Here is a 13,426-nt window from a genome sequence, read left to right on the forward strand (position 1 = left end):
TTTAAGCTGGGGCCCTGCTGACATTTCTGGGCTTATGGTGATCAGCCCATTCAGGGCTTGTAGAAGATCAGAACGTTGTTGAGCTTGGAGCAGGGAGGCCCTTGGAGTCTGAGAACATTTCTTTCCCGTTTGGATGTGCTAACTCCCTTTCATGTGCCTGTTTGCTTCTGAGACCATTAGGTCAGCAAAGTAAGGACAGTTTCCGGGGAGGGGAGGGTTAGGAAGTTGGCAGTGTTGACATGTCATCCAGGTGGGCCCAGGCGGAAGGGGCTGCAGCCTGGCTATGCTCAGCCCACCTACCCTTCTGTGCTGCCTCCCTGAGTTCACATGCCTGGCGTCCTCTTCTCTCAAAGTTAGGGTGACCTTATGACCATTATCCCTGTTGAGAGTGAAAGGGTCATATTCCAGAACCGAAGACATGAACTGGGACGAGGAGTGTGGTCACCCTGCTCCATGCCTGCCGTAGCTGTCACTTTGACTTTGTGTCACCAGCCTCAGCCCTTACTGAGCAATGAAAGCTCTGCCATTTAACTTCTGAGCCTCATTTCCTTCTCTGTCAAATGGGAATTAAAGTATACTTGTCCAACTTCCTTTTTAGAGTGATTATAATCAGGAGCAAGGTAGGTAATATGCAGAGCCTATAGGAACTCAATTTGAAGAGCTGAGCAAGTGTGAAGGTTATTAATATGAACAACTATGGTTGTTATAATTGTTACAAATAATTATATGATATGCAGCTGTTGTGGGGAGGGTTCTGTGTTAGAACTGTGAATACACTTGGGTCAGCTGGTCATATTTTGACAAATATTTATCTTTGGGTAGTAGATTTTTTAAAAATTAAGGTATCATTGATATGCAGTCTTATGAAGGTTTTACATGAACAACATTGTGGTTTCACCATTCACCCATATTATCAAGTGCCTGTCCCACCCACCCACCGCCGCCACTGCAGTCACTGTCCATCAGCGTAGTAAGATGCTGTAGAGTCATTACTTGTCTTCTCTGTGCTGTACTGCCTTCTATGGGTAGTAGATTTTTAGGGAACAAAATAAATGTCCCAGCCACTTGTGGAGACCCACACACGCCCACTTGTTTTCAGCTCGAGTTTGTTTGGGTTCCCAGAGCTGGTTGGACGCTTCAGGACTACCTGGGAGCAGAAGGTACCCAGGCCTCAAGGCCCAGGGGAGGGACTCTTCCACGGTCACATGAGTAAGCAAAGGACTCATGATCTTCCAGCGATGAGGCATGGGGGTGCCCCGCAGCCATGATGAAGGCCTGAGTCTGTGGGACACTGACAGCGTGTAGCTCCAGGCCTTGGTCCCCTGGTAAGGACAAGGAGCTGGGGCCCAGACAGACTCTTCCCAGGGCTCTCTACCACCCCTTCACACCCAGAGGGGGGTCTGTCAGCATCAGGGACACCCAGCGAGGCCTCTATCCACCTCCACATAGGCACTTTCCCTCCCCTGTCACAGACTGCCAGAGGGGTCAGAAAGTAAATTCAGGAAGCTGACCCCGACCCCCGGGACAAAAGTCGAAAGGGAAATTGCCCTGTGAGCCTAGAGGCCTCAGGAGGGTTGTCCCCTTGTTCCCCCAACTGCCAATCAGCGGGGGTCATTCGGGGAGTGGGGCTGAAAAGACACCTTTTGCCCTCATCTTAGGAATCTGAGAGGCGGGCACTGGCCCCGTGTCTGAGAACTTCACCCCCCTAGGTGCGTTCCGAGTGGGAGTTGGGGGAGCCAATGGGTTTTCAGTCTGGCCAGGGCGGCTGTCTCCCCCCCGGGAATAGGCTTAGCCTGTTTCACCATCTGGGTGTAGGTCCCAGCTGAGTCATGCGGGGGAGGCACAGGGAGAAGAGGGGCCGGTCCTAATTCCAAACCCCTAAATAAGGTGCTCTCTGCCTCCAGACTGGACCCATCCTGGGCTTTGCTGATATCCTGCCTGCCCTCCCAGCCTGGCTCCAGCGTCATTTAGCCAGTAGACTCAAGGCAGGTGTTCCCAGTGGCCATGCCTGCAAACCGCCTACCCAGCTCCTCCTGTATAAGTTCCGCCTGGCCAAGTGTTAACTCCTGCCCTCCATTCAAAGCGAGTGCCAAGGACCAGGAGAGAAGGCAGCAGAGTGGGAGTTCATGGCCAAAGGGGAGTGGCTGGGCTGGGGCAGCCCCCGTCAAACCAAGGCTAGGGGGACTTCCGGGACACGGGGCCACTGGTGCCTTTCCTTCAGAAGGACAGGTTTTGCCCCCATTTTCCCCATCCCCCAACTCCCACTGGAAGAATCGCTGGGCAGGATCCTGGTGAACAGGAAGTGACAACCAGCTTCCAATCAGGTGGTCCAAGGCTTGGAGAGAACTCCGGGCCTGGGCCTGCCTGGGAAAGCAGCAGTGTCCTCTCCCCCAGTTTCCCATTCTGTCCTTCTCTGCCCCGTTTCCTCCCCACTCCCAGCCCAGCGCAGCACTCCCGCAACACCCAGGAACACCCAAACCGCAGGCCTAAGCCCCGCCCCCTGGTTGCTCGCCTGCCCACCAGCAGCCTTCCGGGTGGGGCCCGGGCACCAAGGGTACAGGGAGAAAACCTCGGCACTCCTGGGTCTGGTTCTTTTTCATCTCATACTTGCTTTAATGAATATTTTTAGTGTAAATTTTATGATATATATTCCTTACTTATAAAGTGATACTTGTAAGTAATTTATAAAAAGATACAATTTGGAGAGGACTGTGCCAAAATATTTACCAGCAGGAGGGTGCCGAGTATTTGCGCAAGCAGGAGTCAGACGACTTTCCCTGAAAAGGGCCTGATGTCCTCATGAAAGCAGCCACAGGGAATAGGTAAACACATGGCTTGGCTATATTCCAATAAAACTTTATTTCTGACACTGAAATTTGAATTTTTTAGGAATTTCATATGTCACAAAATATTCCTCTTGATTTTTTTACTTAAAAAAAGTAGGGACCATTCTTTGCTCATGGGCCACAAGCCAGCAGGCTGTGGGCCCATGGACCATAGTTCGCCAGCCCCTGCTGTAGGCCACTGGTTCTTAAACTTGAGTCTGCTTCAGTCTCACCTGGGGAGCTTTTAAAAATCCATATTCCAGACTCACAGCCCTGATTTTTTAGATTCTGTGGAAAGCTCTGGAATCTGCATTCTAACAGGCGGCTCAGGAGGGTTGAAAGCAGATAGTCTGAAGACCAGATTTTAAGAAATGCAGCTCTGGAGGGTCTCGCTCAGTTAGCCCGGGCTGAGTACCTGGGGCGTGTGATGTCCCCAGGCCTCTCTTTGCCCATTTTTGGAACCACACAGAGGAGGAACCCATCTGCAAGATAACTGCCCACCCTCGGCGAGGGCCTGCCAGTTTGACCTGCAGCTTGGGGTCCTCAGCAGAGCTCTGAGAGGTCATGCCCACAAGAGGCAGAATTGCCTCATCATCAAGAGCACAGGCTCTGGAATCTGCAGGATCTTGGGTAACTCACTTCACCTCAGTGCCTTAGTTTCCTTCCTGTCTGTTACATGGGGGCTGTAATACACCCCCTTGTAGGTGCTGACGAGCTGAGACAGACCCGTGATGCAGAACACCTAGCACAGTGGCACCTGCTGGGACCCAGTAAATAGGAGCTGCTGGTGTTGCTGTGGCCCCGGGGGGAAGCAGGGCAGCCCCAGCGCCCGCCAGAGGCACATCAAACAGCCCCTTACCGTGTATCTGAAGCTTTAGCTTACATGGGCCCTTGACATCAACGTCTCATTGCATCCTCCAGCGACACCCGAGGGAGGCGCTGGCGTTCCATTTTGGAAAGGTGGAAACAGGCCTGGCGAGGCTGAGTAGCTTGGCCAAGGGCGCACAGAGGGGACCTGGCTCTGCCTGGAGCCCTCAGGGAGTCTCTCCCCTCCCGAGGTCTTGAGTGGCAATAGGAAGGGAGCTCTGGCTGGTCTGCTGTGGTCCTTCACCCAGTGCTTTCTGTCCTGCAGATAAAGTACCACGAGGAGTTTGAGAAGAGCCGCATGGGCCCCAGTGGGGGCGAGGGCCTGGAGCCTGAGCGCCGAGACTCCCAGGAGAGCAGCAGCTACAGGCGGCCCCAGGAGCAGCAGCAGCCGCCTCAGCACATCCCGACCAGCGTCCCGGGTGAGCGTGAGGCCGGTGGGGCAGAGGACCAGGGGCCAGGCCAGCTGTAGGGTGGGGAGGAGGTCGGAGAGAAGCCCAGTATGCACGTCCACACACACAGGCTCTGGGGTCCTGTTGCCGCGGGGGGCATGAGCCCCGGGCTTGGTGCCTGCCCAGGGCCTCAGCTGTGGCCGGGGAGAGCGGCCCCCACTGTAGGATGTGCAGCAGCAGCGAATGTGCACACACAGCCACGAGCCTTTGAGCAGTGGTGAGAGCACGGTTGTGAGGGGTGGAAATACATGACGCGGGCTTTGTGGAGGAAGGGAAGGGGCTCTGGGAAGAACTGGGTTTGGCAAGGCAGTTTCTGAGCCCCGCTGCTTCCCGTTGTCCAGGTTACCAGCAGCCCCAGCAGCAGGCAGCTCCATCCTATGGTGGCTACAAGGAGCCTGCAGTGCCAGTCTCCATACAGCGCAGCGCCCCAGGCGGGGGCGGGGTGAGTAGCTCCTGGGCTGGGCAGAGACCCTGGAGGTGGGAGGCCAGAGATGGATGGACTTAAGGAAGCCTCCTGAACAAAGCTAGGAATGCTCCTTAGAAACCCCACCCAAGAAGCCCAGCTTCTCCTCACTTTTGGCCCCAGTTCCTATTATCATGTGAAGGTAAGAGGGATCTAAGCCTCTGGGCAGAGAGGAAGTATGTGCAGAGGGTAGAGCCCTGCCCCAGGTGTACTTTGGGCAAATCACCCGCCCCCCAGCTTCACTCTTTACATTTCCTTACTCCAGTTACCTGGAAGCACATGAAGCACCTTTCTGCTTGGGGCCTCCCAGACCAAGACTCTGCCCCCCACTATTCCTGAGGATGATCCCCCACATCCTTTAGATCTCCACTTGCCCCGCCTTCAAGGGGCCCTCCCAAACCACCCCATGTCAAGTGGATCTCCCCTGACATTTCTATCACTCCACCCCCTGGTCTCCTTCAGAGTACTTCTCTGTGTCCCCTGCTGGACTTGAAGCTCTGTGTGGATAGGGCAGTGTCCTTTTCGTTCCATTCTGAGCTGGGCACAGAGCAGGCACTGGTCAACTCTGGTGAGTAAATGAATGAGCAAAGTAGGAAGTGGGCAGGATCAGGCTTTGCAGTTCTTAGAGTGGCTGTGCCCTTTGTGCAAGGCTGCTGTCCTCCCACTGACAGGTGCAGCTGAGCCACCCATGCTGAGCCCCTGGCCAAGCTTAGCTCCTCTGTGCTGGGTGCCTCGAAATTGAAAGCAGCATGTATAGAAGCAGGAGAGAGAGTAATTACAGAAATAAAATAGCCTGAGATAAGTGACCTGGTGGAGCTTCATGCTCTGGACACAGAAACGAGAGAATGTCAGAGTATCTGGGGTGCGGGTGGGACCAAGAGGTCCTCTGAAGTGTTAGATTCCAGATGGAGTAGCCAGTCCTTCAAACACTCACTAAAACTCTCCAGGACACAAAGGATTTGGCTCTGAATAAAAGACCACCTTTCCTGCCCTCCTGGAGCTTACGTTCCAGTCACGTAGACAAATAAGGCAATAACTAAGTCAGTATATAATGGAAAGTCAGATAGTGGCAGATACTGTGAAGAAAAAGACAGCAAGGCGAGGGGAGAAAGAGCAACAAAGTCCTCAGTAAGATGAAAGAGTGAGAGGTGCAGGGAGAATGGCAAGTGCAAAGGTCCTGTTCTAGGGAAGGTCAAGGGCCAGCAGGAGAACCTAGGGAGTAGAGAGAGGAAGAGGTAGGAGATGAGGTCAGATCATGGAGGGAATTGTAGCCACAGGGAGGCCTTTGTGACTGCTGAGCCATGCATAGTGGCAGGGTTTGACTTACTTTTGTAAATATTGCTCTGGCAGCTGTGTTGAGAGGCAGTAGAAGGTTGAGAGCGGACGCAGAGAGATGAGTTCTAGGCATAGATGGCTGCAACTCAGCCCAAAAGATAGAGGCAGAGTTGGAAGAGAGAGAGGCAAGAGTTAGTGATAAGAGAGACCAGGTCACTCACGAGGGGTGTGACCTTTCACCCCGCAGCCTTCAGAGCCGATCAAGTTGGTTTCTGCTGCTTGAAAAAAGTTTGAAATTTAGTTCTAAAGAGGATGGAGGGCCTCCGAAGGATTTAAAGCCAGAGAGTAACATGATCAGGTTTGCAATTGGGAAAAGTTCCCTCTGAGATCACATGAGAAACAGTCGGAGGGGGCAGGCCAGAGGTGGAAACAGGCCTGAGCAGAGGTCCTGGCAGTGGGGAGGAGCCCTGGCACAGTTCCGGGGGTCCCTGAGGGGCTCCTCCAGCCCTGGGCCCGTTGGCTCTTGGTTCCCCCAGCAATCCTAGCACCTGGCCTGGAGGACCACAAAGGCTGAGCTGACCCCAAGTGACAAGTCAGTGTCAAGGGCTGCAAAAGTCAGAGCATGTTAGAACCTCGCCCACCTCCAGGGCCATGGCTGGATCCATTTGCCCTTCCTGGACAGTTCCTAGAGTTGAGGCTTGCATACCGTGAGATTTTGGCTGAGTTTGGAAGGTGGAACCTGAGAGACGCCTCTTGTGTCACCTGGAGATTTTTCTCCCACAAACAGAATAGGGCTTTTTATAAACACTATCGGGCATCACGACCATGGGACCTTCCTGCATTCCTGCTCAGGGATGGGGGAGGGCAGAGCCATTGTGACCTCAGTCCTGGTCTTGTGCCTGGCCCTTAGTAGATGCCAGATACATTGTAAAAGGTGTGATTGTGCTCAGACAGTGAGATGCCAGAGTGAGAAAACCCATGGTAGAGCCCAGCCCTTTCTCGTGTCCCAACTGCTGGTTCACTGCTCACCGGGGCTCGGCTCTGGGGTCCCACAGAGTTAGAAAGCAAGGCTCAGGCCCAGGGGAGCCAGGCCCTGGGCTGATGGCGCCCCCACCCCTGCAGAAGCGGTACCGCGCTGTGTACGACTACAGCGCCGCCGATGAGGATGAGGTCTCCTTCCAAGACGGGGACACCATCGTCAATGTGCAGCAGATCGACGACGGCTGGATGTACGGGACCGTGGAGCGCACCGGTGACACAGGGATGCTGCCCGCCAACTACGTGGAGGCCATCTGAGCCCCTGTGCTGCCCCGCCCCATGTGTCTTCAGTGCACTCCAGGCATCGCATCTGTCCTGGGTGTGACCTGGCCACCCTTCAGTGTCTCTGTTTTTTCGATCTGCAACAGCTTGTCTATTTCCATCCTCCTCCAGCTTCTTTTGCCAACTGACGCCTTGTTCTGCCACTTCCGTGGGCTCCTTCCTCCAGCAGGTTTTCTGCTTGACCAACTTCTTGGTTTTCTCTCTGGATGGAACAGGTGTGGACCTCTCTGGGGGAGGCCGAGGCTGCGGGGCTGCTCTGGAATGGGAGACCTGTCAGCTCCCAGGCCTCTGCCTTCTCCTTTCTACCCTTTCGGGCCCTCCCACCCACCTCCTCACACACCCAGACATACCAGGGCTGGGGCGAACCCCCAACCCCCAGGACTCCCACGGAAGGGCTCCATACATTCCCAGGAGTGGGACCCCATGCCCTTGCCCCAGGGTAGGGGCGGGGGTGAGGGCTGCTGCTGTTGGGTAGGGACCAGTGACATGAGTTTTGCCTCTGTGTCTGAAAGATGGGGCTGCGGCCCTCTGAGGGTGCCCCTCACCGTCTCCCCCTCTCCAGGACAACAAAGGTGGGGGAAGTTCCCACTTTGGGACTCATTCATCCCCCCCACTTGTGTTCCTTCTCACACTGTGATTTTGCTCTCCTGCCCACGCACACCGGTGTGGACAAGGAGCTGCCCGGGAAGCACAGCTTGGGTCAAGGTCTCACCCTTCTTCCTTGTAGGGACAGCTTCTGGAAGGAGAGGAACAGGGTGCTCTCTCCCACAGCCCTTTTCCTCCTCCCACCCCCAGTCTCCAGGGACCTGCCTTGGCCTTTGGCAGGAAGCCCACAGCCCCTGTGCTCTCAGGCAGGCCACTCCTCCCTTCTCCTCATGGGAAGACATCTCGGCCTCCCTCCCTCCCTGACACCAAGTGGACTGGAACAGTACAAAGCCCCAGGACCCTCTGTACCTCCAGGTCTTAGGGCATGTCTGCAGGTGTCTGTCACCTGCAAGTGTGAGCAAGAGAAGGGGCAGGGTGCTAGCCTGCAGGAGTTGGGGCTGACAAAAGGGTGCACAGAGCCACCTTCCGTTTTCCCCAAAACCCAGTGAAGGGGAGGCTCCTGGAGGAGAGAAGTTCCTTATGTTTTCTTTGGAGTGAAAACTCCTCATTCTATCCCCAAATGGAAGAAGCCCACCCACCCCCCTTTCCAGTGCACTGGACAGAAGGAAGGAGGTGACTGGAGTAGGTGGGCCTGTGACTGGCAGTGGGAGGGCTGGGGGAGGCTTTGTGGCTCTCGGCATGTTCTTATTCCTTAGCTCTGTGTCCTGGGCTGCAGAGCAGGGGCCAGAGGAGCCCGCAGCACCCACACTGTGGGTGCCTTACTGTGGGCGCTTATCCCCCTGCCTTCCCCTCTTAACGCCCCCTTGAAGCAGAGGGAGAGGGTCCCAGGGCTGCAAAACTGGAAGCACAGAGCCCGGATAAGGAAGGGAAGGATGGTGCTATCTCCAAGTCCCTTCTCTCGCTCGTTGGCAGCCCGGATGACCCTTGCCTAGCTTTACTCATCTCTGGGCTTTCTTATCATCCCTCCCTCTTCACCCTGAGTCCACGCAGGCCCCACAGTTGACTTCTTGGCATCTTTGTGCCCTGCAGGGGAGGGAGGGGCTTGCAAGCATATTCAGCAACACTGCTTAGAAGCCAACTTGGAAATATTTACCCCAAATCAGAGGGTTAAGGAAGTGGCTGAGGAAGGAGCCCCTGAAGGACCAGTACCTTCCTCTTTGGCCCCAGCGGAGGTGAGGGCAGGTGGAGGGCCTTAGAATTGATGATTTGGAGGAGAGGGAGCAGTTTTGGGAACCTTAGAGAGGAGGTGCCAGTCCATTCTCTTTCCTCCCTGATCTCAAAGCACAACTTGGATTCTGGGACCAAAGGTCAGAGGGGATCCTGTTGGAGGACACCAGCTGTTGGTTGGAGGGAGGAGCAAGAAGTGGCCTGTTTTTCCCTCAGCTAAATTGCTCTTCCAAAACAAGGGAAACGAGCACTGGAATCTTACTGCTAGCCCTTCTCCTCCAGTCCTAAAAATAGGGGGCCTTTTCTTACACACCCTCAGAGAGAGGAGGGACTGTCACATTGGTGCTGAGTGACCCAGGGATTGCTGTGAGTTGTGCTCCTTTCCAGAACCATCAATCCCTGAAGAGCACAGAACCTGAGGGCTGGGCCAAGTTCCTGGTCTTTTCTTACAGTTCTCAGAGGTCGTTAGCCAACCTTATCCCAGGAAAGAAGCATCAAAGCTACAATGTGAATATAACCTTAGTGGACCAATAGTAAAATGCAAAAAGCCCAATGGTGAGAAAAGTGAGTTTTCTCAACACTGCTTCCTCTTTTCTTCCTCACATCCCTCCAGGGAAATCTACTTTATTGCTTAATTTCTGCCTTTTCCCCCCTCACATATGCACTTTTGGGCCTTTTTTTAATAGCTGGAAAAAAAAAATACCACCCACAAACCTGTATTTAAAAAGAAACAGAAATGACCATGTGAAATCTGCCTCTATCCAAACATTTCATCCGTGTGTGTGAAGCCGTCCATTCATCTTTTTATATGGGGTGGTTGTCTTTTCTTGGTCTGTTTTGGTCCCCTCCCTTGTGGGCTTATGCTTGGGATCAAATCTTTCTGGCTTGTTGTGATTCTGAACATTTGACTTGGACCACAAGTGAATCTTTCTCCTGGTGACTCAAATAAAACTATAATTTTTACCTGTGGACTTGGTTTTCTCTCTGGCTCTGAGGTGCTGCTGTATGTGTGTGCATGTGCGTGTGCGCGCACTTTAGCCCATTGCCCTGCGGACAGCCCTGCTGCCCTTAAGGGAGAGAATGACTAATTTGGAAGCTGTTAACCTGGAGCCACAATTTGGTCTCTGATTGGGGCCTTGACACCTACTCCTTGTTGCGAACTGCTTTGCAGCCAGTCTGCTGGCTGCACCCATCTGCCCTGCGTGGTGACACTCCCAGATATTTTCCTGAGCCCCCTATTCTCTTACTGTCTGACTTCCTTAGTTTGGCGCCCATCTCCCCAACAGCCAGTGCTCTCATGAGGCAGGCAATGGCTAATTCATCTTTGAGTCCTCAGTGCCTACCCAGGGCACATAGCTGCTCAACAAATATTGAATTAATGAATGAGCTCAGCCTGGGGACAGTTTTAGCTTTCTGTCCCTGCCTGGCACAGGGTACGAACTTGGCATGTGTTTGAGGAATGAAATGATGGAGAGACTGGGACAGTCTGCAGTAGGATAAGATGGGATGAAGCCATCTGTAAGGTGGTCTGGCAACCCAGAGCAGTACTCACAGTGCCTTAGGAATGTGATCTTTAACAGACTTTTTCCCTTCGATCTTATTCTCAGCCCTGTGAGAGAATTACCTATTACAATGTCATCTTACAGGTGGGGATCGCTGAAACCAAGAAAGGCTGTGACCTGGTGGAAGTCACACAGCCAGCCAGTGGTAGGGCCCAAGGCCTCAGCCCCCTGCCCCCACTGCCCCATGGCACTTTCAGCTGCATGCCATGCTACCCTGCCACAGTGGATTGGGCACCCATACCTCTTGTACCACTTATCTTAGTATCTCCCATCCTCTGTCCTCGGCTCCAGGTGCCCTGGTTCTGACATCTGACCAGAAGATCAGGTGGCCTCCCCTCTCTTCTGTGGGGTTAGGAAGGGGACAGTGGTGAGGAAGGAATGCAGGTCCTTCTGCTCCAGCTCAGTGCCTCCTGCCAGCCTCATGTCTAGCTGCCTTGTGGAGGGAGGCATTTCCCACCCATGGCCCAGAATTAAGGCAGTCTCTGGCTTCAGGATGGCTTCCAGCTGGAGAAGGAAAGGGCTTTCCCCCAACTGAGCCTCTATAGTCAAGAGAATGACAGCGAGTCAGCAGGGCTGGAGCAGTGTCGGGTCAGAGGCAGCCCTGGCTGGGTTGATTAAAGACATCCTGACGCCTGCTCCCTTTCTGCAGGCACAGGATGCCTAATATTTTCCTAGTAGAGGGAATGAGTTAGCAACTCTGGCTCCTGTTGGCATGCCCCCTTTTGTCTGCCGAGTTGCAGCCCCATTTTCAGGGTACTTACTCACCTTGGAGCAATTTGAGGGGCAGTCTGCCTGGGAGGATATCAGCACCAGCTCTCCACTGCCTGCTCACAGAAAGCTCTGTGTTCTGCCTCCTGGGCAGGAGCCAGTGCGAGGAGTTCCTGGGCCCTCTTCTGCAAGTGGCCGAGGTTCTCAGGCTAGCATGAGGAAAGGGGTTACTAATGCCCTTGTCCCCAGGCCCTTCAAAGGTACTATTTGGAGTGGAGCCAAGGATGTTAGGCCTCAGAGATGTCACAGGGAGGTTTATTTGTTTTTAATTTAATAGGGAACAATTAAGACATAAAAACAACACAAGACATAACCGAGTATCAACACCCAGCTTAAAAAAAAACTCCTTTCCCTTCAGAAGAAGCCACTTGAATTTGTATTTCTAGATACTCTTAGTGCACAGGGATGCAGCTCACTGAGAGTCTGTTAGTGCCCTTTCTGGGTCTAACACCAACAACATACGGAGCTTTTAGAAGAGGATATGGAAGCAACCAGGAATGTGGGCGATGTCAAAGAGACAAGGAATGGTTAGAGGAGAGACCTGGTTGCTCACACTGAATGGAGTGACCTGCACAAACGCACGGCTAACTGTACAGCGCAGGGAGAGCTGAGGGGCATTTCAGACTAGCAGGGTGGGCCATCTCGGGTGAAAGAAGAATATGGCCTCTGGAGCACTGGTTTTGAATCTTGGTCTCTCCTGTTTCTCGTGAAACATCAGGCAAGTTCCTGACCATCTCTGAGCCTCTAGTAAAGACTTGCAGGGAGGTTGAAGTCACACCATGTGTGCAATGTCTGGCACGATACAGGAATTCCATAAGTTCCAACCCCAGAGATGCCAACTGAGACTCACATGAGACCTTTGTCCGTGTCCCTCCATAGCATGACCTTTGTAACTTGCTGATGGCCCACCCAACTCCCAGCCATTATTTTTGAGATAATATGTCAGGGATGTGTGAGAAGAAGGAGGAGGAAGAAAGGCAGGCGGGAGGATTCCTTCCTAGGGGACCTGGGCGGAGAGATCGGATCGCCCCCTAAGTCCGTATCACGCAGGCTCAAATGGATACAAAGGGGTGGGATTGGGTTCCTGGGGAGAAACTGAGCCTCTTCAGTTCTGCCTGGTCTAAATGGAGCAGTTCCTTGGTTACCCGCTTGCGGGCTCTGATTGGTTGGCTGTGGGATGGGGGAGCACGGGGGAGGGAAGCGAGCTGCTGGGGAAGCCGGAGCATCCGCAGGCCGGCCCTGGGAGCGGGAGGGGGAGGGGAAGAGAATGAGCCTTGGAGGGAGGAGGGAGCCATTTATCTCTACCGACTACGGCGTCTGTGCTCACAGCTCACATTTCCGCGGAATCCAGAGGTCTCCTCGGCCAAGGATTCCATAATGCTGGATATTTTCCTCCTGATGTTCTTTGCCATCATAGGCCTGGTCATTCTGTCTTACGTTATCTATCTGCTCTAGTGGCCTGCAGCTGCGGCGGCGAGCCCGCAGGAGAACAGCTCATGGGGGAAGGATGAACCTGACCAGCCGAGCATCCTGCTTTGCTGACACACCGGTGGATTTTTGCTTCTCGTCATTATTTCGGGTATTGATTCAAAAATAAATTAAAAGAGATCTTGTTTTCCTATTCTTAGATGCAATGATGTAGCATTTCTCAGACCACTCTGAGAATAACAAATGCCAGCTTCTTTGAAACCTAAACTAACGATTTTTAAAATGAAAAATAAAACCCAGATTGTGTAGGATTTTTAGGTAGAATGGGTTAGAAGTGGTGTGCATAGTGGAGGGACAATTATCTCCTAGTTTTTTTCTTCCAGTTAGGTGCTCAAACTCCCAAGTTGTCCATTTTCTTCTAATAATGAGGTGTAACACATCCATCTGTGTCAGCAGAGTGGCTTACAATTATGCTTGCGTACATGCATTAATTAGCAACTCGTTCTCCTAGAGGATGACATAGGACATGAAATTCACTTGGGAGTGGGGTTTTGGGTATGTCCATTCTTTCCCAGTTATGGGGCTGGTAGAGGGGAGGGAGGAACTCCTAATTCTTCTGTTAGTGCATGAGCAATACTCGGAGCTGAGGCCTTTGCTGCTGACCCCATCTGAGCCTTGATTTTGGGTTTCCCACAG

The 13,426-nt window shown here is 53.3% G+C and overlaps 1 protein-coding gene across 4 annotated transcripts in view; it reads left to right on the forward strand.

Annotated features, from left to right (window-relative positions):
* Positions 1-13,426, forward strand: part of LASP1 (LIM and SH3 protein 1) — a 45,024-nt gene that overhangs the window by 28,704 nt on the left and 2,894 nt on the right. For 2 of the 4 annotated variants that reach the window (XM_036930351.2, XM_036930352.2), the window contains 3 exons: positions 3,958-4,111; positions 4,483-4,583; positions 7,002-9,941. In XM_036930351.2, coding sequence (XP_036786246.1) covers positions 3,958-4,111; positions 4,483-4,583; positions 7,002-7,175 — 429 coding nt within the window. In that variant the 3' untranslated portion in view covers positions 7,176-9,941. The other 2 variants (XM_057501432.1, XM_057501433.1) reach the window with 2 other exon arrangements.

This window comes from Manis pentadactyla, chromosome 4, assembly GCF_030020395.1.
Source record: "Manis pentadactyla isolate mManPen7 chromosome 4, mManPen7.hap1, whole genome shotgun sequence".
NCBI classification, from domain to species: domain Eukaryota; kingdom Metazoa; phylum Chordata; class Mammalia; order Pholidota; family Manidae; genus Manis; species Manis pentadactyla.